This window comes from Corythoichthys intestinalis, chromosome 1 (assembly GCF_030265065.1).
Source record: "Corythoichthys intestinalis isolate RoL2023-P3 chromosome 1, ASM3026506v1, whole genome shotgun sequence".
In the NCBI taxonomy this organism is placed as follows: Eukaryota; Metazoa; Chordata; class Actinopteri; order Syngnathiformes; family Syngnathidae; genus Corythoichthys; species Corythoichthys intestinalis.
Window position 1 is genome coordinate 4,593,330 of NC_080395.1, and position 23,693 is coordinate 4,617,022.

Genomic DNA, 23,693 nt, shown 5'->3' on the forward strand with positions numbered 1-23,693 from the left:
TGGTTTTCCCACTTGCAAGCCATGTAGAGGTCTGTAATTTGTATCATAAGTTCTCTTCAACTGTGAGGGACGGAATCTAATACAAAAATCCAGAAAATCACATTGTATAATTTTTAAATAATAAATTTGTATTTAACTGCATGAAATAAGTATTTGATACATTACCAACTAGTAAATATTTCGGCTCTTAGTTCTTTTTTAACAACCCCTCCTGTTCTAAACTCATTACCGGAAGTAACTGCACCTGTTTGAACTTGTTACCTGTATAAAAGACACCTGTTCACATGCTCAAACAAGCAAACTCCAACCTCTCCACAATGGCCAAGACCAAACAGCTGTGTAAGGACATCAGGGATAAATTAATAGACCTGCACAAAGGTGGGATGGGAAAATAAGCAAGCAGCTTGGTGAGAAGCTAACAACTGTTGGAGCGATTATTAGAAAATGGAAGAAGTTCAAGTTGATGGTCAGTCTGCCTCGTTCTGGGGCTCCGTGCAAGATCTCACCTCGTGGGGCATCACTGATCATGAGGAAGGTGAGTGATCAGCCCAGAACTACACGGCAGGACCTGGTCAATGACCTGAAGAGAGCTGGAACCACATTCTCAAAGAAAACCATCGGAAACACATTACGCCATCATGGATTAAAATCCTACAGCGCACGCAAGGTCCCGCTGCTGAAGGCAGTGCATGTCCAGACACGTCTGAAGTTTGCCACTGACCATCTGGATGATCCAGAGGAGCAATGGGAGAAGGTCATGTGGTCGGACAACACCAAAATGGAACTTTTTGGTCTAAATCCGGGTCGTCGTGTTTGGAGGGAAAAGAAGGATGAGTACAACCCCAAGAACACCATCCCAACTGTGAAACATGGAGGAGGAAACATCATTTATTGGGGCTGCTTCTCTGTACAGGACGACTGCACCGTATTGAGGGGAGGATGGATGGGGCTATGAATCGCCAGATCTTGGCTGACAACCTCCTTCATTCAGTGAGAGCCCTAAAGATGGGTCGTGGCTGGGTCTTCCAGCATGACAACGACCCAAAGCACACAGCCAAGGCATTTAAAGAGTGGCTCCGTAAGAAGCATCTTAAGGTCCTGGAGTGGCCTAGCCAGTCACCAGATCTGAACCCGATAGAAAATCTATGGAGGGAGCTGAAAGTCCGTGTTGCCCGGCAGCAGCCCCGACACCTGAAGGCTCTGGAGAAGATCTGCATGGAGGAGTGGGCCAAAATCCCTGCTGCAGTGTGTGCAAACCTTGTCAAGGACTACAGGAAACCTTTGGTATCTGTAATAGCAAACAAAGGTTTCTGTACCAAATATTCAGTTAGATTTTTGTGATGAATCAAATACTTATTTCATGCTATTAAATGCAAATGTATTATTTAAAAATCATACAACGTGATTTTCTGTTTTTTTGTATTAGATTCCGTCCCTCACAGTTGAGAACTTATGATACAAATTACAGACCTCTACATGCTTTGCAAGTGGGAAAACCAGCAAAATCGGCAGTGTATCAAATACTTGTTCTTCCCACTGTACATACTTATATGTGTGTGTGTGTATAATCTAACATTTTTATATCTAATATACAAAGGGTTTGGAGAATAAGCTGATGAAATAATGCATAAGCTTGCGCTGAATTTAGTTTTTGATTCATTCCGCACGTTTCAAAGTCGCTCGCTCAATCCAACCGGCCGTCGCCTCGCTCGGCAATTTTTTCACGTTACGTCCGTCCTTCTTGACCCCACAACGGCTCTTTGGTGGTGCTTTCGGTTTTGAAAAAGGACAGGAAAGGATGGAAATATGGACATAAACACATGGTCCATGCAGCGTTTGAATGCTTATTTATGAGTGCAGTAAAACGCAAAACAACATATTGCACAAAGAAGTGAAAATGATCAAATTCAAAACAACTATGTCAAAATGAGCAAAACTATTTCAAGTGTACGTATGACATTGTTTTTTAAATTTGTGAAAAAAGGTTAACCCTTGAAAGGATACTTATTGAAATTATTGGCTGTCATTGACAGTGCTCATAGTCCAATCCTTTTGGACAGCCCCTCTCAGTACAAATGGATGAAAACAAATGCCAGCAGTTTGGTGGGAACGTCGTTGAACTCCACCTCCATGTGGCTGCAAAGAACCCGACGACGACGACCTCCTCGAATTCTGTGAGCGAGGCCGCTTTGCCCGTAGCGCCGACACCTAGTCCTCGAGCAATCGTCAGAGAGTACGTGAGACCAAACTAGATCTGAAGGAGACCAAATGGATTCGACGTCTTCTAATAATGAACATTTGGAATGACTCGCCCTTCTTGACGCCAAGGACCAAACGTTGTTCTTATTCCTAGTCGTTAAATCTGAAGAAAGACACAAACAATAGATATTGAACATGAATTTACACTCTGATAAGCAACATTGTTTAGATCTTACTTGACAGTCTTCAGGCTATAGCTGGGATCCTCCTTGATCTCCAATAAAACCCTATTTTGTTTTTCCTCTATTTGGTTGTTGCTGAGATTCAACTCTTGAAGATGGGAGGGGTTTAACTTCAGAGCCACAGCCAATGAAACACATCCTTGATTCGTGATCCCACAGTAGCACAGCCTGCAACAAATGAGATGATTCCCTTTAGTCAAGAAGGGAACCTGCTGAAAGTGATGAAGGTTCTGCTGAAAGTAGGGGTGCATGATATCCATATTTTGAAACCGATACCGATAACTTCCTGCTCCTCAAGACCGATACCGATATGATATCTGATAATATATGTACATTTTTTCAATGTATATTCACCTGAGTTTTTGAACAAATGTAGGTCAAAAATACCAGTGATTGATTCAATATAGATTTGCCTTTACTGAACCAGAATTTTCATGATGACATGAACATTATTATAATGAACAAAACAAAGACTAGAACAGTTTTGACTCCAAATAAACTGTCCATATTCATTTTTCAAAAAATTATGATAAATATATAATTACAAATATAATTTGAATCAATCACAATCAGTCAATATCATTGACGATGTGTTCCCCTGAACAATGAGCACCGATCCTTAACAGACATAAACCCAACAGGTATTGTGCTTTGTCAGCAGATAAAACATTTGGTGCAACAGGCGAGGAGACTTCTGTCGTCTTGGTCCATGAAACAACTTTCTTAACCTGGCAATTACGTATCAATAACCAAAAGACCTCTCGAGAACTTGTAGACATAACACTGTAATGTGCAAACATTTGCTAATTGCTATAGTAAGGTTTATAACTCAGTGAAGGAAAAATGCAGCCTCTAGAACAGGAATAAAACTGCATATTGGCAAAACAGGAGTGGAAACGCACACATCCCAATCAGACACTGTGTTTAAAAATATTAATAGGTCCGATAACATATATTATCAGATTTATTGGGATGACGTCATAATTCCTATTATCGGACCGATATTTATCGTGCGCCTCTCGCTGAAAGTAACATTGTGTCTGCCTTTTACTTCACTGATACAGTGTTGATGCGGGTCATTAAAAAGCATGAAGTCATTCAATGGATTTTGTGAAAATTGGGGCTTTAAAAAGGATTCAACTAAATGTTTCAAAGCCCTTCAAATTATGTAAACTTGACAGGATTTTTTTTTTTTTTTTTTACATAATTGATTCTAGTTATGCTAATAGCAGCAGTGATTCCTTTGATTAGTCAACGGGATCCATGGAAGATTACGAACTGTTATAGCTCCTTACTTGAGGACTTTTAAGATGCAGTGTGGGCTGGCCAGTCTTTTCGAGAGGATCTCAACCCCTTCATCCGACAGATTGTTGACACTCAGGTCCAGCTCTTGAAGATGGGAGGGGGTTACCTTGAGTGCCTCAGCCAATGAAATGCATCCTTTATGGGTGATCCCACAGTTGTGCAGCCTGTAACAAATGAGATAATTGAGATCAAGAAGGGAACCTGCTTAAAGTGATGAAGGTTCTGCTGAAAGTAGGGGTGCACGAGATCCATTTTTTGAATCCGATAACTTCCGGCTCCTCAAGGCCAATACCTATATGATATCCGATAATATATATACAATTTTGTATATGTATTATGTATATTCACCTGAGTTTTTGAACAAAGGTAGGTCAAAAATACTAATGGTTGACTAAGCATAGATTTGCCTTTGACCGTACCAGAATGTTCATGACATGAACATTATGATATTGAACAAAACAAAGACAAGAACAGTTTTGACTTAAAAAAAACTGTCCATCTCAATGTTTTCAAATAAAAATAATTTGAGTCACTCACAATCAATCAGTCAATATCATTGACGATGTGTTCCCCTGAACAATGAGCACCGATCCTTAACAGACATAAACCCAACAGGTATTGTGCTTTGTCAGCAGATAAAACATTTGTTGCAACAGGAGAGGAGACTTCTGTCGTCTTGGTCCATGAAACAACTTTCTTAACCTGGCAATTACAAATCGATAACCAAAAGACCTCTCGAGAACTTGTAGACATAACACTGTAATGTGCAAACATTTGCTAATTGCTATAGTAAGGTTTATAACTCAGTGAAGGAAAAATGCAGCCTCTAAAACAGGAATAAAACTTCATATTGGCAAAACAGGAGTGGAAACGCACACATCCCAATCAGACACTGTGTTTAAAAATATTAATAGGTCCGATAACATATATTATCGGATTTATTGGGATGACGTCATAATTCCTTTTATCGGACCGATAAGTATCGTGCGCCTCTAGCTGAAAGTAACATTGTGTCTGCCTTTTACTTCACTGATACAGGGTTGATGCGGGTCTTTAAAAAGCATGAAGTCATTTAATGGATTTTGTGAAAATTGGGGCTTTAAAAAGGATTCAACTAAATGTTTCAAAGCCCTTCAAATTATGTAAACTTGACAGGATTTTTTTTTTTTTTACATAATTGATTCTAGTTATGCTAATTGCAGCAGTGATTCCTTTGATTAGTTAATGGGATCCATGGAAGATTACGAACTGTTATAGCTCCTTACTTGAGGACTTTTAAGATGCAGTGTGGGCTGGCCAGTCTTTTCGAGAGGATCTCAACCCCCTCGTCAGACAGATTGTTCTTGCTCAGGTCCAGCTCTTGAAGATGGGAGGGGGTTACCTTGAGTGCCTCAGCCAATGAAATGCATCCTTGCTGTGTGATATTGCAATTCACCAGCCTGCAACAAATGAGATAATTGAGATCAAGAAGGGAAGCTGCTTAAAATGATGAAGGTTCTGCTAAAAGTAACATCGTGTCTCCCTTTTCCTTGACTAATACAGGTTTGATAAGGGGCAATAATAAGCATTAAAACTCTGCTTTTTTTTTGGGGGGGGGGGGGGGGGGGGGTGAAAATTCAGGTCTTAAAAAGGATTAAAAATGCCGTTACACTTGTATAGCGCTTTTCCACCTTTCAAGGCTCTCAAAGCCATCCACCTACTGGTGACGCAGCACCAGGAGCAATGTGGGGTTCAATATCTTGCTCAAGGATACTTAAGTGAGTTCATCAGGGGAGAGAACTGAACCCACATCCTCTGAGTTGGGGGACAGCTACTCTACTACTGAGCCGTGCCACCCCCTAAAAGAAAATTTAGGGAAACTTGACTGTTAAAAAAAATAAATAAATGATGAAAGTTGCTGCTAATAGCAGCAGTGATTCCTTTGATTAGTTAACGGGATCCATGGAAGATTACGAACTGTTAGAGCTCCTTACTTGAGGACTTTTAAGATACAGTGTGGGCTGGCCAGTCCTTTCGAGAGGATCTCAACCCCCTCGTCCGACAGATTGTTCCTGGTCAGGCCCAGCTCTTGAAGATGGGAGGGGGTTACCTTCAGTGCCTCAGCCAATGAAACACATCCTTTACTGGTTATCTTGCACTTTGACAGCCTGCAACAAATGAGATAATTGCCTGAAGTCGAGAAGGGAACCTGCTTAAAGTCATGAAGGTTCTGCTGAAAGTAACATTGTTACCTTTTCCTCGACTAATACAGGGTTGATGTGCAAAAGCATTTAAAGTCATTAACTTTTTTTTGGTCAAAATTTAGGCCTTAAGAAGCATTAAACTACTTGTTTGAGGCATTTAAAATGATGTAAACTTGACAGGATTTTTTTTTTTTTTTTTGTATTACATAATTTATAAGACTTGCTGCTAACAGAAGCAGTGATTCTTTTGATTAGTTGACTGGATTCATGGAAGATTAGGAACTGTTAGAGCTCCTTACTTGAGGACTTTTAAGATGCAGTTTGGGCTGGCCAGTCCTTTCGAGAGCATCTCGACCCCCTTGTCCAACAGATCGTTGTAGCTAAGGTACAGCTCTTGAAGATGGGAGGAGGTTACCTTCAGTGCCTCAGCCAATGAAACACATCCTTTACTGGTGAGCCCACAGTCAAACAGGCTGCAACAAATGACATAATTGCCTGAAGTCAAGAAGGGAAACTGCTTAAAGTGATGAAGGTTCTGCTGAAAGTAACATTGTGTCTTCCTTTTCCTTGACTAATACAGGGTTGATGCAGGTCATTAAAAAGGATCTAAACTCATTAACTGTTTCTTTGTGAAAATCCAGGCCTTAAAAAGCATTAAACTCCATGTTTGAGGCATTAAAAATTTGGTAAACTTGACGTTTTTTTTTTTTTTTAATTACATAATTTATTACAGTTGCTGCTAACAGCAGCAGTGATTCTTTTTGTTAGTTGACCGGATTCATTGAAGATTATGAATTGAAGGACTCCTTACTTGAGGATTTTCAAGATGCAGTGTGGGCTGGCCAGTCCTTTCGAGAGGATCTCAACCCCTTCATCCGACAATTTGTTCCACATCAGGTCCAGCTCTTGTAGATGGGAGGAGGTTACCTTGAGAGCCTCAGCCAATGAAACACATCCTTTACTGGTGATCTTGCAGTGTGTCAGACTGCAACAAATGAGACAATTGCCTGAAGTCCAAAATGGAACATTGGTTCAACTGATGAAGGTTCTGCTGAAAGTAACATCGTTGTGCTGTCCTCACAACACGTGACATGTGTTGCTCTACAGCCAGCCGCAGCGAACCAAAAAATGAAACTCTCCAGAGACAAGGCGTACTTTTCTTGGGTTTACGGAGGTCTCAAATTGTTTGTTGGTAACTAAAATACAAATGAATACATTCAAAATGTAATATCTTCTACGTGTGAGTAGCTTAGCACAAACACAACAGAATCTCTCAGTGAAATCAATGGATAGTGAAAAAGTTCGCCTCAAACAAAAAATATATTTTTCAAACTCAATATACAAACGAAAAACTTAAAAAAGACGAAGGTTAGCCTAGGCTTAGCTGGCAGAGCAAGTTCGTCGATGTTACTTTTAAGCCTCACAGGCGCTGAGGAACATGCTTGAAAAGAGAAAATGTTGGCGTCACAGATCACTAATTGCGGCAGATGCTCTGGCCCTCGGCATAAATGCACATTCACTGGAAAAGGATAGGTCTCACTCCCAACGCTTTTCAGATGAAACCTTTGGACAACAATATTTACATTTTAACTAACTTATGGCGGAAAACACAGACAAGACTGAAAAAGCAGTGTCTGCTCTTGCACTCCTCTTTAAAAGAAACTGCTGTATTTGAAGCCAAAACAACTGTTGTGTTTGATAGAACTATATGTCTATATGCTGCCATAGCAGATTCATGGCGCATTAAGCTCCCGAACTACTTTTAATTTGGCATTTTTACCCTCAAAACCCGCGTTTACAGACGTCGCGCAACCATTTTTGTTTTAACCCAGTCATGAAAACAAGGCAAGTAATTATATTTATTATTCAAAATTTCTTTCATTTTTAGCTTGGAATTATTCATTGATGTTTAATATTTTGTTTAAAAAAAAAACGACTTTAAAAAATTACTCGCATATTTTAAACACTTAAACAAATTACGTCACAATGAAAAAAATGGCGTCTGTTAAAAAGTCATGGATATCTACCTCATAACTATCGCTGAATTGTATCGATTTTGTTACTGTTGCATTTTCCTTGACATGTTAGATGATAAATAATCAATCCAAACAAAGAAAAAATGAAAAAAAAAAAAGTTTAAAAGGGTTAATATATGAATAAGAAAATCTCGACCACTCCTTGATGTCTGCGATTTTGTTGCAACCATAAAATCCCCCCAAAATCCAGCTGTGTCTTGACACTCAGTGATACATGCGACATGGAGTTTTTGGATGGAAACAAGATAAGTACGCGATAATATCTTGTTAAAGTCATGGCGTCTGTAATTCTGCTCTCGCGTGCTCTCACCTCTAGATAGGGTTTTGGACGGGAGGGCATTTAAAAAAAAAAAAGCCCTCCCGTCCAAAATCTCGCCCCCAAAAATGTAGATTTTAAGCTTTCCAATGATGTACATGCACATGCATATCGGACAATTTTGAAATTTGGCCGAAATGGGGCTCTCAGAGCGGAACTTCAAGTCACATGAGTGTTTTCCGCCTTATAAAATTTTAACTAACTTATTAACTTAGTAATTTTTTTATCATTTTAACACAAAGGCATTACAGTCGTGTCTGCCTTTTCCTTGACTAATACAGGGTTTATTCGGGTGATTAAAAAGCATTAAAAGTCATGAAATGGATGTTGTGAAAATTCAGGCCTTAAAAAGCATGAAACTAAATGTTTGAGGGATGAAAAATTATGTAAACGTGACGGGAAAAAATTTGGGGGGGAATGGAAATGAGATAGTTTCCTGAAGTCGGGAAAGGAACCTGGTGAAATTGATGAGGGTTCTGCTCAAAGTCAAATTATGTCTCCCTCGGGCCAAAATATACCAGCCGCGTTGACAGCGTGCTCCGCAGTATGTCAAAAATTGGCAAAACATACCGGCTGCGCACAGCTGCGGTCCGGCAACTCCGTCCCGTCGTGACCTCTCGCGTAATCGCGCATGATAATGTGGCATTAAAAACCACGACAAACACACGGAGTCTGTACTCATCAGAGAAGCAGAGATAGAGGTGCACTTGATTTGACTGAACAATTTTTTTCCCGATTTTTTTTTTGCTTTTATCATGAGTTTGTGACACTATTTCTGTTTTAAATTTCATAACTTGCATAATAACTCAACATCCATCCTCATAGCTTCTGCTGTGGACACCATGCAGCTTCCTTTTTATTGTTGTCTTAGAAAATGTCAGGGAAGCTCAAGTTTGAACTCCAAGTGTTATCTCGATAGCGGAATTAGAGAAATGAATACGACCCCAACCATGGATTGATTTTCTTCGAAGACTTTAGGTACAAGAGCTCTCGGGTACAGACACAGAGCCACGCCCGAAGCGCCTCTCTGCATGCGGACAAAAGAGAAATGCAGGGCATTCCTCTATTTATGGATTGACATCATAGAAACAAAACCGAAACTTACTAAGAAACGAAACTCATCGTCTCGCAAACTTGGGTATTTTTCCATACAAAAACATCTTTGAGCTGAGACCTTGAACACCGGTCCCGGCTAGAACGAAGATAAGAAACCACAGTCCTCCCTGGTATTCATTCAGGCAATATTGAAAAACACAGGAACATAACAGTCCATATTTGGGCATATTGTGATACAGTCTACAGTAGTCAAGGCCATGAGAAGGCACACTCAAACAGGTTCTTTATGCTAGAATGTTCTCATGCAAGCATAACAAAAGCATACAAAACATAATGTGTAATGGTTGTGTTTTAAGCATGAATAAAATTCTCTCACAGAAAAATGATCTGCTGCATCATAAATCCCATAGTGACTTTCCACCTCCATGATGAAGGGCTCTTTGTCCATGTTCGCAGGTGTTTTAACCGTGAATAATCAACTGGGCTGTTGACTCCAGGCCTTGCGCCGCCCATTTTGACGGATACATCTCTGGCAAAAATAGAAAATAGCCTAAACCCATCCGGCGGGCTCCGGGACGCATGGTCCGCAGACAGTCCGGAGCACTGACGCGGCCGCTATACTTTGAACAATAGGATAAAATGGAAACGGATTGGGTTCAGCGCAATATCTTGCAAGACTGGGACTGAAGACGCTTTCTCTATATTTTGACCCTTAACTTTGGCTAGTAGCAGCAGTGATTCATTAGATAAATCAACCGTATCCGCGGAAGATTACGAACTGGAGGTAGATTTCTAAGTGGAAGAGCTCCTTACTTGAGGACTTCTAAGTTGCAGTGTGGGCTGGCCAGTCCTTTTGAGAGAATCTCAACCCCCTCGTCAGACAGATGGTTTGAGCTCAGGTCCAGATGCCTCAGGTTGGATGGAGAACTGAGAACGGAAGCCAGCAGATGACAGCTGCCTTTGTCCAGGCGACAGTGTCTTAGACTGGAGAATACAGGAAGGAGGAAGTCATGAGAGTGAGCCAAACCTAACTTCTGCTGACTTTAGTATGGTGCTTTGAAAAATAATAATAGATTTTATGTCAAGATACAAAACAAGACAACAACAAAATAAAGAGCAAATGACAAAATCCAAAGACATTATGCATTTTATTTTCCCGTGATAATATCACCGACATTACTTCTGCTGGATGGACGCAGTGTTTGTTTTGGATGTCGTCAAGAAGGACGTTCATCTCATACAACCACGATGGCTGAATTGTAGTCTTTTTCTTTTCTTTTTTTTTTTCAAGATTATAGATTGGATTTAACCCAAATTTTGACCCATTTGAGATTTTTCAAGATGTTGAATTTCCTACTGTTTCAGGATGAACTTTAGGTAAACCTGTTACACTGACACAGCTTTTTGTTTGCAATTTCTTACCGTCTTTACTTATGTCAATGACTTAGTTGGAGCATTACACACATTGAAATTAGGGTTAGGCAGCAATTAAATGTGTTCATATCGAGTAATAGCATGAAGTCTTTGCAATGAATCACACTGTCATTATTACTTCAAAAGTAGCAATAGACGTGGTTATAAAGTTATCTTTCTTATCATCCAAACAGCCACGAGTCAACCTTGCCATCAGTGCCAACCATTTCCGGTTTCTTAACTTACTCACTCCCAGACATTTTTCAGAAACCATCGCCTTTTGTTCATTTGCAATGATTTTGGCTTATCTGACAAGCACCACAGAATACTGTGTCTGATGGCTTAACAAACTTAAAAAAAGAGCAAGTATACTCCTATGTTTCATCATGAAAAGTTTTTCTATTCTGTTCCATTCTTCAGTTACATATAAGCGGTTGAAGATCATCAATTCTTGTTTCTATACATTAATGGTCGCGGACTAAAGTGTTCCAAAAAATTTATGAACACGTCTTTGGGAGTGAATGAGTTCATTTTGTTTTGTTTTCAGATTTGTTGTCACGTTTTCCTAAAAGCAATTTTTTTACATTTGGTTTTTTTGTGTGATTTCCATTCGTTTTTTTATTTTAAAATTCATCTGTTTTATGATTTTTGTTTCGTAATTTGTAGTTGTTTTTCGCACTTTTACTTCACTTTAGAGAACTTACACTGATTTTTGAGAGGCCTTGACCACCAACAGCAGCTTCTCGAGCCCCAATCGCGATGGACTGTATCTAAACAGATCAAAGGACTTCATGGTTTTGTCGTCTGTAAGTAAGAAGAAGGCCAGAGCCGACCACATGTCATTTGACATTTGACGCCTGGACAAACGACCTGAAACTAGTTGATACTGGATCTGCTTCAGCAAGGAGTCGTCCTTCAGCTCGTTTAGGCAGTAGAACAATTTGACATTCTTTTCTGGAGTGTTCTGTTTGATCCTTTCCTTGATCAACTCGACTGTCTTTGACTTGCTTTGCCCGCAGCCTTGAGGAGCCTTCAGCAGTTCCCCCACTAGTTCCTGGTTGCAAGGCAAGGAAAGGCCAAAGAGGAAGCTGAGGAATAGGTCCAGGTTTCCTTCACTCTCCGAGGCTTTCTGGAGAGCTGACTTGTGGACCACAGTGATTGTCTTCTCCTCAACAGGCATGAAAATTTCTTCCCGCCCTGAACCATCCAGTACATTCTTTTTGTCGTGGAAGAGGCTCATCATCACGTACAGTGCAGCCAGATACTCTTGGATGGTCAGGTGAATGAACTGAAACATCTTCTGTTTGTTTCTACTGAGCGGAGGGACCTCCTTAAAGACCTCAGTGAATATTCCGGAGTGTTTTGCAGCTTGGCCGTAATCAAAACCGCTATCCGCCAGGTCCTTCTCGTAGAAGATCTGACAGTTATTCATGGTGTGTTCAAAGGCCAATTTGGCGAGCGCTTTCACGTCAGGGATGTACTTATTTGTATTTCTCTCCTTGAAGTTTTGCAGGTGAAGACCTATAAGCGCTGAGTACATGTAAGTCAGCGTTGTGGGAAGCTCTCCCTCCTTCCTTTTGTCCAAATGATCCTGAATAACTGTTGCGGTGAGCCAGCAGAAGATGGGAATGTGGCACATGATGAAGATGGTGCGAGATTTCCGAATGTGCTCAATGAAGCGCTCCTCGTTTGGAAACCTTTTCCTGAAGTACTCCAGCCTCTGGGAATCGCTGAATCCTCGCACCTTTGTTCTGCTGTCGATGAGGTCGGAGGGGATGTCGCGGGCTGCCGCGGGCCGCGTGGTGATCCAAACCCTGGCGCAGGGAAGCAGCTTCCCATTGATGAGATTGGCCAGCAGTTCCTCCAGCGGGTAGCTTTCCCTCATATCCATTTCCACTTTCCTCACTTTCTTCAAGTCGATTTTGAAGTTGCACTCGTCCAGTCCGTCGAGGATAAACAAGATCTTGATCCCGCTGCTTTCAAAGTCCCGTTTCCCAGAAGTTTTCAGGTCGACAAATATATTGTTCAGTCTCTCGCTCATGTGCCTGTCTCCGCAGACAAAAGTTTGGATCAGCTCAGCCAACGTAAATCTCTCCCCTTTCTCCATGTTTAACTCGCGGAAGGTGAAAGGAAATATGAAGTCCACGTCCTGGTTAGTACTACCGCTGGCCCAGTCCGACACAAACTTTTGAACCAAGAAGGATTTCCCAATTCCTGCAAAGCCAATGGTGAGAAGTGTGCGTATCGGGCGGGTCTTCCCATCATGGTTTTTGAAGATATCGCACGGCAGGATAGACTGCTTGGCCGCGGCGGCACACGTCTCCATCTGGAGGACCTCATGCCGCCCGTCTGGGCTGACGTCTGCCCCGTAGGTGACGTCTAGCTGCGTGTAGACGTCCTCCAGGGGCTGCTGCTGCCAGCGCTCGGTGTTGCCCTCAGAAGCAAACCTGTATAAACGCCGCAGGTTTTCTTGGAGCTCCGTCTTCAATATGGCAATCTGATCGTCATCGTGGACGGAGAAGTCGGCGCCTGCAAGAAAGCAGCAGTGACAGCAGTTTAGGACAAAACAGTTCCATTCCACAGCTAAATATTTATTGACAGATTATGAAGTTACATTATTATTAGGGCTGTCAAACGATTCAAATTTTTAATCGAGTTAATTCCAGCTTAAAAATTAATTAATCGCAATTTAAGAGCAATTGCAGAGTTTCGGGCAAAAAACTTTTATTTTGAAAACAGAGGTTCTTCCGACGAAATGCGGGGATGAGAAAAGTACAAACAGAAAGCGCTTCAACGGAGGAATGAGTCAGGATGACTAGAAACAAAAAACTTCAAACACAAAGCACTCCAAAAAGGGAGGAAAGGTAACAACATAAAATGCCCCAAAAAGAGGACAAAGTCAGGATTACTATGATCAAAATTTATAAACACAAAGCGCTCCAAATGGAGGATAGATATAGAGGATTACTATGAAAGCTATGACAAAAGGCTGCTGTGACTTACTTGAGTACAAAGACACTTCTGCACAGGACAAGGGAAACTAAGGCAACACAGGAGGTAATGGGGAACAGGCGGAAACAATAGGCCCTACTCACGTGATGTCACAGCCACGCCCCCAGGCCATGCTGTCCGTCAACTCGTCGTTGTAATGCATTGCCACTACGTATATTCCTCCTATTATTGTGTGTTTCTCTGCTCGTTAACACTAATAATCAAAATGGTGAAGGCGTGTGTGGCGGTCGGTTGCAAAAACAGAGAAGATGGACGCAGAGACTTGAATTTTTACCGTATTCCGAGAGACCCGGAGAGGAGAGCTAGATGGACTGCTGCAATTCGACGGGAAAACTGGACACCAAACGATCACCACAGATTATGTAGCAGTCATTTTATATCTGGTAAGATGCATTTAATATATATTTAGAGGGGTTTTGGCTGACAACCACAATTAAGATCATTGCTAGGCTAATCGCCGACAACATACGGTTTCAAATTCAAGATGCTTATTTCTTCTACCATCATTATTTTTTGAATAATATTTAGCTGGTACCAAGTGAAAGAAGTTAAACAGGTGTGTCCAAACCTTTTGCAAAGGGGGCCAGATTTGGTGTGGTAAAAATGCGGGGGGCTACCTTGGCTGATTTACATAGAACAATATATTTGAAAAAATCTTTAGCAAGCCCTTCTGTGTGTCACATTTGCATTAGTTTTTTTAAATTCATAATTTCAACAGCTCGTCTTTGTGGCGTTCTCTTTCGACACTCGGGCTCTTGCGAAATACTGCTGCTGTGAAATTAAACTAGCTTCAAGTTGCTATCATGCTGCGTATCTTCCCTGTAATGTACATGTTAGCGTGTCTTGTTGGTAATATCCTGTCACATCGAACTCTTTGAAAACAGCGACTGTCTCTTTGCAAATGAGGCAGACACAGTTGCGGATTTTATTGAAGAAATAGTACAATATCCACCTATCCTTGAAGCGTCGCAGTCAACTTTTTTTATTTATTGATTGTCGCCATTTGAGAAAATTGGAAGGGTCACACGGGGTAATGTTGCTTAGAGTGCTGCTCTTGAAGTCTTTCAAAGTTTCGTGAGAATAGGCTGATTTTGTGTGGACAAGATAGTTGTAGATTTTAGGGTAGCAGATGTCAGGCAGAGACGTTAAAGACAACGGGTCGAAAAATATCGATTTAGGCAACAAATATGGATCTGGCGAATGGATAGACTTAAGCTTTTCCACATAACGCCTTTTATGCAATGCATCCAGTGAGTTTACAGCGTCTGAAAGCACTGGGGCTTCCATGAATTGCTCTATAAACTTAACGACTAATTGAAAACAATGGGAATAGGTCTAAAAAATGATGGACAATATGGTGGCCGGAAACAGCGACACGCCCATTTTGTGACATAGGTGAGTAGGGTCTATAGAGCCTACCCACGTACCACGTGTTCGCTGTAGGGTTCCGCCCACTTGTCCGTCAAAACGACTCTGTATTAGCATTGTTTTCAATTGATGGCGCAATTTAAAATGCATTTCATGGAAGACCCGGTGCTGTCTGATGCCGCAAACTCACTGGATCTGTTGCATAAAAGGCGTTATGAGGAAAAGCTTCGTTCTATACAGTCGCCAGATCCATATTTGATGCCTAAATCGATGATTTTTGACCGGCTGCCTTCGCCGTCTCTGCCTGACCCTGATATGTACAACTATCTTGTCCACACAAAATCAGCCTATTCTCACGAAAGTTTGAAAAACTTTAAGAGCTTGGAGGCTTATAAATGCTACGTTGCTGGTTGGGTGAAACAGGTCCTCGTACACGAAAATTCGGCAGGAATCTTGTGCTCGGAAGGTGAGTTACGAAATTTTCAATTCAAAATCTTTTGTTCTTGCTAACATCCACTGTCAAGTCTAATGTATTTCATGTCGTTTGTCAATGGAGTTAAGGCTTTTAATGTTTATATGGTTTAGCGATAGAACTCTCACGACATACATACGTGTATGTTGTCGGCGATTAGCCTAGCAATGATCTTAATTGTGGTTATTTGTCAGCCCCGTAGACGAGGCCAGTTTCTTTCACTTGGTACCAGCTAAATATTATTCAAAAAATAACGATGGTGGAAGAAAGGGAAGTCACAAACATCTTGAATTTGAAACTATGTCGTACTACGTCGTATGTTGTCGGCGATTAGCCTAGCAATGATCTTAATTGTGGTTGTCAGGCCAAAACTCTCTAAATATATAGTAAATGCATCTTACCGGATATAAAATGACTACTACATAGTCTGTGGTGATTTTTTGGTGTCCAGTTTTCACGTCGAATTGCAGCCATCCATTTCGCTCTGCTCTTTGGATCCCTCGGAATACGGTAAAACTTCAAGTCTCTCCGTCCATCTTCTCTGTTAGTGCAACCAACTGCCACACACGCCTTCACCATTTTGATTATTAATGTTCGGGAGCAGAAAAACACGCCGTAAATAGGAGAAATGTACGTAGCCGTAACAGGTTAACACTATGTTTTGACGGACAAGTGGGCGGTACCACGTGAGTTGTGACGTCACGTGGGTAGGCTCTATAGGTGATTAGGTGACCAGAGGAAGGGCAAGTACGCAGACACGAGGAGGGTGAAGCCTTCAAAATAAAACAGGAAATGACATGACATGACAAGAGCTCCAAGTAGTGACGGGATATCCATTCCGGTTTGTTCAGTAAAAAGACTCGTTCAAACAAATCGTTCACCGAATCGTTCGCACCCCTCATCTCCCCACCAACGCCCGCCCAAATTAATAATTCAGTTAGTGAACGGGAAGTGACGTTTTCAAACGAATGACCAAAGATCGCTTAGCAATATAACTGAACGGGAAATGACATTGCCTGGTCCCTCCCCATCTTGCACGCAGGCTCCTCATTGGCCGCTCGTTGTAGATTCAGAAGTGAGTGACGGACAATATCATTCTTTTTTTGCCTCGTCTAACTCAGGCCCGGATCTAGGTTTACCCACCAGAGTGGGCACCAAGAAAACTTGAGGGGGCACCCCCAATGCAGGCTTTTTTTTTTACCCTCTCGGGGCTTGGGACCGGCGCAAGTAGGACACTGGCTTGTGTCCCGTTGAGGCAGCATTAATTTTTTGGGGGTTTGTTTTTTGTTTTTTTTCATTCATCTATCTACTTATTCTCGCACTCGGCGTGATGTCACGATGAAGTCATCATGCATAGCAACGTGTCGCCATTTTGAGATGGAGACAAGCACAGGTAAACTTCCGTAGACAAACGTTGTCTGAAATTCATATATTTCAGCTGTGTTTTGCATCTTTTTTTCATAAAAACTTCTTAAACATGACTTATTATCACGAGTCACTGCCGAAAGACGCGAGGAGGCGATACGACTTAAAATTAGTGTGTATTGGCCTGCAAATCCGCTCATACAAAGTCGCAGCTGATAACTGGATAAACGATCCAAAGGAATTGCCAGCAGTGGAGTGGACGAACTTTACTCATTGTCTGCATAGTCCAGCTCTTTTTCTCGCGTTCGGGAACTCATGGGTACTACATAGCGACAAATGGCTATTTGTAAACCACATAGCATGACAGGTTTGAACCATTTTAGTGATTTTTTGATAAAACACGAACGCAACTCTCTCGTCGAGAAACAACGATGACACCCGCCTGGACCTTTTGTTTCCTTGTTATGACGTCTCCGCCCCATTCGGCTGTTTCCGGAACACTTTCGGAAATGTTCGTCATTTTCGATCTATTTTCCATAATTGCTCATTAATGTGATTGATTTTTTTGTTAACTTTATCAATACAGTGGTACCTCTACATACGATCGCTTCGACACACGAACTTTTCGACATCCGACGTAAAATTTGACTCGCCATTTGTTTCTACATCCGACGACATGCTCGAAATACGACGACAATGGCAGCACCGCAGACGAATGCACGGCGGATTTTCTTGTGTGACAAATCAACACAGGTTTCAGAAAAGGTTGGTACAGGTGGTGAAACAAGGAAAAAGTTGATGCTCACCTTCGAAATGAAGATGCAAATGACAGAAAAATATGAGCGTGGGGTGGGCATCCGTGAAATGGCTCAACAATACATCTCCACGGTCCTCCTCCGACCATCGTTCGCCAGTCTTTATAAATTAAGCTGACAATTCTTATTGTCTCCAAAGAAATCGCCAGCTTCGCCACGTTTTCATAATTTCTTTTACAACTTATTCAACACAAAACGCCTGCTGTCTGCCTCAAATGATGGTGTTCTCAAGAGAACATTCAAAGTGAAAGTGAAACTCAAGCTCACCGGTCTGTTTCTGGCACGTGAGCCCCGCGGTGCGTTCAGGTACACAAAAAAACGTCCGCCTTATTAGAACCCGATTCGTTACACTATTACAGGAATTATTATTATTCTTTTTATTACATTATTCCAATTTTGATTTATAATTTATTTGTTTTGCTACGTGTAATTGCCATTTGTAATAGCACCAGCAGTATTTTTTAAGGATTTAGTGCAGGTTTTTGGGCTGTGGAACGAATTAATGGAATTATAATGTATTCCTATGGGAAAATCCTGCTCGACATACGACCATTTCGACTTACAAACAAGGTCCTGGAACGGATTAACTTCGTATGTAGAGGTACCACTGTATTTGTTATCTTGGCACATAACGGTTCTATTGATGTCTCACACCCCCTTTTCATTTTCATACCCTTTAACACTCAAAAGGGTGAAACAAAAGAAAACAGACAAAACAACTCAATCAAAATATGCACAATAAATGAAATCGCATATGTACTGCCCTATCTGTAGCAAACTGCATATGAAAATATGAATAAACAATTAGCAGAGCGCCCGAGACACCATTTTGCCGACCTTCTAATGGCGTACCGGAAGCAACACGTCACTTCCGCTCATTAATATTCATGGCATTAGCTACCGTTGCTGAGATGGGACAAAGCTAGGACAAGCCACCGTTTGTCCCTAATAGGAAATGAATGGAAATCGTGTACGAAGGAGATGTTTACAGCGCTAAACCTACCAATTCTCACCAAAAATGATGTGCCTGGTGCCAAATTGACTGGCATAGATGTGGAACAACATAAAAATGTTCAGGTAAAAAGATGGCTTTAGTGTCGAAGGCTGAAAAAGACGAAAAAAACGAGCCGACGTAGGCATAGCTTTAGCTTTTTTTTTATCGACGCGACTGACAATGACATTCTCCGGTTTCAACAAGCTATCCTTTACCATCAGCCCTGTCTTTCTTATATATCCTCTGGTTGTCCTACGTCCCTTACCGTTCCTGGGGGTAATTTAGTTAGCTTTGTGTAGCGATCGCAAATGCTACTCAGTGACAGCCAAAGAACACTTTGAATTTTTTCATTGATAACACATCTTAATCCTATAATTTATTTACACTTCCCCCTTACTAAAGTTGTTGTTTTTTATATATATAACAGAAACGGTAACAGTGGCAGTCAGATACCATTGTAATTCTTTTCAGGTCATTCATTGTCAGACAGAGGCAGTAAGGCACGTTACGCAAAAAAACTAAGTTAGAAATATAAAAATGGCTTACCTATTTGTCCTCTGAAAGACCATGCCAACCCAACATAATGTTCACTGCGTATGAAACGTGAATGGATTCGCCGAGCCGGTGTTAAAGTCCGCGCAAGTTGATTTGGTTTTCACATTTTTTCCTCCCGAGTTTTTGGTTTCCGGGAACGTATGAAGAAAACATCCTTCATGGTCGTAATGTCTAGAGTCGTTTCTACAAGTTCCAAAAAAGCAATGCGTGATCGGCATGTTCGTTTTTGAAAGATTACCGGTGAAAAGTAGCACTTTTTACGTTGAGTCTATGCGAGGGTGAGTCTATAATGTCCCACTTCGGCTTTACTTCCGTTTTACGATGCGACGTCACGGTCTAAAAATAGCCTGCGTGCGGTACGCCATTCGTGGGTAATTAGCATATCACAAGTTTCATGCTAAGTGAATGTCTCACCTTTTTGCACTGAAGTACACACAGTTCACATATTTATGGTTTTAAACACATTTAAACAATACATACCGGCGATGCAACCTCAAATTTAAGGCAAAGTGGTCACAGAGACGGCGCGAACTGACTGCGGCCGTCGTCGTGTGTGGTTCTCTACCGAACAACGACACTTCCGTGTTGCAGTTTCTTTCAAATAAAGTGCGCATGAGATGCAGTAAATTAAGGCGTCCACTAAATGATGCCAATTAGACATAAAAGCAATAAAACTCATGTATTCAATCACAAAACCCATCAATCTTTTATGCACAACAGAGCACCGACATTTTGATTGGGTGGGCACCACTCACGTCTGGGTGGGCCGTGCCCACCCCGGCCCCCCCATACATCCGGCCCCGGTCTGACTCCCCACCGCACTGCAATAGCAATGGAGCGCTTCCGTGTCGTCTGTCATATTTCTATGGGATCAAAGTTATGTCTCTTTCTTGCATTTTGATTTAGGACAAGGTTTAACATTTTCCTTTTGGGGGGAATTGGGGCGGGGGCGCACGGACTTTCTCGTGCATGATCTCGATAACATATACAGTGGGGCAAATAAGTATTTAGTCAACCACTAATTGTGCAAGTTCTCCCACTTGAAAATATTACAGAGGTCTGTAATTGTCAACTTGGGTAAACCTCATGTGGGAAAAAAAAACAACATAAAATCACATTGTTTGATTTTAAAGAATTTGTTTGCAAATAATGGTGGAAAATAAGTATTTGGTCAATACCAAAAGTTCATAACAAAACTCTGTTATGTACCCTTTGTTGGCAACAACGGAGGCCAAACGTTTTCTGTAACTCTTCTCAAGCTTTTCACACACTGTTGCTGGTATTTTGGCCCATTCCTCCATGCAGATCTCCTCTAGAGCAGTGATGTTTTGGGGCTGTCGTTGGGCAACACAGACTTTCAACTCCCTCCTCACCCCGTGGCGTCAAAATGACAACAAGAACGGTGAGCAAAAATCCCAGAACCACACGGGGGGACCTAGTGAATGACCTACAGAGAGCATGGACCACAATAACAAAGGCTACTAACAGTAACACAATGCACCGCCAGGGACTTAAATCCTGCACTGCCAGACGTGTCCCCCTGCTGAAGAAAGTACACGTCCAGCCCCGTCTGCGGTCCGCTAGAGAGCATTTGGATGTTCCAGAAGAGGACTGGGAGAATGTGTGTTTGGCCTGGACGTGTACTTTCTTCAGCAGAGTCCCTGGTGGTGATCGGATTGAAATATCATTTTTTTTCCACTGGTATTAATAAATAAATAATCCACTCAGTTCCTCTGTCGTCCCCTCATCTCAGAACGTCAAATGCTGACGAGAAATAATTGTTTGCTCTTGGCAATGTCGCCTTTCACTCTCATTAGTTTGTTAAGAAAATTGAGACAAATTGCTACGTTAACCGTGCCCGCTTGCGTTGTTTTCGGGCGCTTGAGTGGCATGGGATGGACGGACCAACCAACCAACACCCGACATTCTCTGATACAAAAAAAATAAAACCCTCGGGGGTTAAGACACTCTGATTGGTCGTGCGCGATGTCAGACGCTGCCGCTTGCGCAACTCCCTCCCACGCAAGTCCCGACTCCCAACTTCCTTAAGAACTAATCAGTGCAGGAGGCGATTAGTTCGGTCTCATTCCTCCAAACAATTCGTCCAAAAAGAACGAATCGTTCACGACCAATACAGCACTAGCTCCAAGGGCTGAGAGGGTGAGAGGTGGAGCCGGAGGTATGAACAGACCCCTCCCAGATGTAAAAGATGACGTTTCATTTCATTGAAATGAATAGAAAGAGTGACTTTTCAAGTTTCGTGACAATAATGTGGCTTGTTTACAAACTATTGTCAAAAAGTGCCATTTTTGGAATGTAAATGACTCCGTGCTCATTTGCTCAACCTCGATGTGCAGTATGTCAAATCGAAGCCAAGATGTTCCATTTTTATGATCAGTTGTCAAAACCTTACTGAGATTTATTGTTTATCAGTCATCAAGCAATGTTTGGGATTATCCATATTTGGCATGTGAAATTGCTCGACTTTAGCTGGTGATGACACTTTCTAAAATGTAAGAAATCTGGGGGAAGAAAGTTCATGACGATTGATGATTTAAGATTAAAATATATGCAACAAGGCACCGTTTTTGGAGGGTGGTTTATAAATATGCATAGTAAAATCAAACCCTAATTTCAAAAAAATTGCTCAGAGTGTTAAGGGTTGAAATGAGAGAAATCGCTCCTGTTCTTTGAGATGTGGAGACTCCTTTCATTGTACAAACACCACGCCAATGATTAGTTGGAGTAGCGATTTAATTTTATGATGTCATTTATTTCTACTTTAAGTGAACTGTTTTCATTCATATAAACTGCAGTCATGTGCTGAAAAAAATCAATGTACTGTTAACACTGATCAATGACTTTTTTTTAAGAACTAAGGATTTATTTTTAATTCCTAATCATTTCTCATGTTTCTCATGTGTGGCTCAAAATGACCTAAAAAAAAAGACCTCATCTATTGCTCCAGTGATGCATTCCAAAGAAATAAATGAGATGAGGAAGAGCGATTGTTGAGCTCTCGATAAGATCTCACCATTCTCAGATATGTCTCAGATGATAAAGAGAAAGTCTATTGTTCCTAAAGGGCCTCTTAGGAGCAACAGAGCAGCAACAAATGATCACATAATGAGAAGCAATGGTTATGTCTCAGGAGTTGAGATTGGGAAATAGATGAGCAACAAAGTTTTTGCTACGGGTCGTTTCATGTTTAGCTTCAACGGTTTTCAAATCACCTGCTTTCTACCACAGGAAGCTGTGTCGGGGACTAACCTTTAACTTTCAGCATGTCACTGCGCAGCTTCTCGGCCAAATCGTTGTTCTCGATCTTCTCCAGAATCTTGACGGTCTCATCCAGAGTGTTCTCACCGTGCTTAATCAAGAGCTTGTCAGCAATGTACTCACGGCAGGTGTTTTCACGCACGCTTCTAGGCAGGCCCGTGTGGAACCTGAAGGACTCAAAGTCATCCTCCCCCAGCTCCCTCAGCGTGTTCCACAGCAGATCCCTACGTCCGCTGTCCAGAGCCATCCTTCTGACTTATATACACGTGAGGGAGTTGACCGTTGATCAGGTATCTACAGACGACAACTTTTATTGACTTATTGTAACTTCAGCTCATAAACCGTTTGAGTGACGTGACGCAAAACACCGATGTCAGGTCAATCTTCTTAATTTCTCTTTGCAGTGGTCGAATGTAACGAAGAAAAAGTATCATTTATGTACTTGAGTACATTTTTGTGTATCTATACTTGAGTACAAATATGAAGTGGTACTTTTTACTTTTAATTCAATACGTTTTACATCAGATATACAGTACATACTTTTTACTCCACTACTTTTCAAATAGTCACCTGGATTACACGTTACTTTTGATTGTTGTTGCCTCATTGTGAATTGATCATTTTCATGACTTCGGCGCAATCGATAAGCCCCATGCAAGTATACCTTAACTGAGCACTAGAGGCAGCAACAGCACTTCCAACAGCAGTTTTTTCTGCCCGCTGTCTAGAACCATCCTTCCTCCTTGTTAATATGAGAGCGAGGTGACCGTCGATCGGGCATCTGTGAATGACAACTTTTCATCGCTTATCGTAACCTCAGCTTGTAAACCATTTGAGTGACACGACGTAAAATACATTTCCCGGGAAAGCGACACTCATTGCTAACGTTTTTTTAGCCACAAAATGACCTGTTGTGATGTATAAAATATTTGAAATGAATGTAGACAAAATTATTCAATCATTCTATATCTTCTATTGCAAAGAGGTCCAATAGCAAAATTTCTAACCTAACCATCCTTCCTCCTTGTTAATGTGTGAGCGAGATGACCGTCGATCGGGTATCTGTGAATGACAACTTTTCAT

At 41.5% G+C, this 23,693-nt stretch overlaps 2 protein-coding genes across 2 annotated transcripts in view; one reads left to right on the forward strand and one right to left on the reverse strand.

Annotated features, from left to right (window-relative positions):
* LOC130927757 (uncharacterized) overlaps positions 1-5,298 on the forward strand; it is a 29,385-nt gene extending 24,087 nt beyond the window's left edge. The window contains exon 19 of the mRNA XM_057853762.1: positions 2,034-5,298. Coding sequence (XP_057709745.1) covers positions 2,034-2,178 — 145 coding nt within the window. The 3' untranslated portion in view covers positions 2,179-5,298. The remainder of the gene's footprint in view (positions 1-2,033) is intronic.
* Positions 1,543-22,860, reverse strand: LOC130920719 (NACHT, LRR and PYD domains-containing protein 3-like). The gene is made up of 10 exons (XM_057844118.1): positions 22,602-22,860; positions 11,455-13,279; positions 10,151-10,321; positions 6,741-6,914; positions 6,229-6,402; positions 5,720-5,893; positions 5,012-5,185; positions 3,737-3,910; positions 2,436-2,609; positions 1,543-2,362 (listed from the first exon to the last, which is right to left on the reverse strand). The coding sequence occupies exons 1-10, from the start codon at positions 22,855-22,857 to the stop codon at positions 2,350-2,352; spliced, it is 3,309 nt and encodes a 1,102-aa protein (XP_057700101.1). The 5' UTR covers positions 22,858-22,860; the 3' UTR covers positions 1,543-2,349.
* Positions 22,861-23,693: the final 833 nt, after the last annotated feature.

Excerpts from the sequence above, each read along its gene's own strand:
- LOC130920719 (XM_057844118.1), bottom strand. The coding sequence starts at position 22,857 with ATGGCTCTGGACAGCGGACGTAGGGATCTGCTGTGGAACACGCTGAGG. Across the intron at positions 13,280-22,601 it reads TGACATGCTGAAAGTTAAAG|GCGCCGACTTCTCCGTCCAC; the intron begins GTTAGTCCCCGA and ends GCTTTCTTGCAG. Across the intron at positions 6,915-10,150 it reads TGCAACTTAGAAGTCCTCAA|TCTGACACACTGCAAGATCA; the intron begins GTAAGGAGCTCT and ends CATTTGTTGCAG.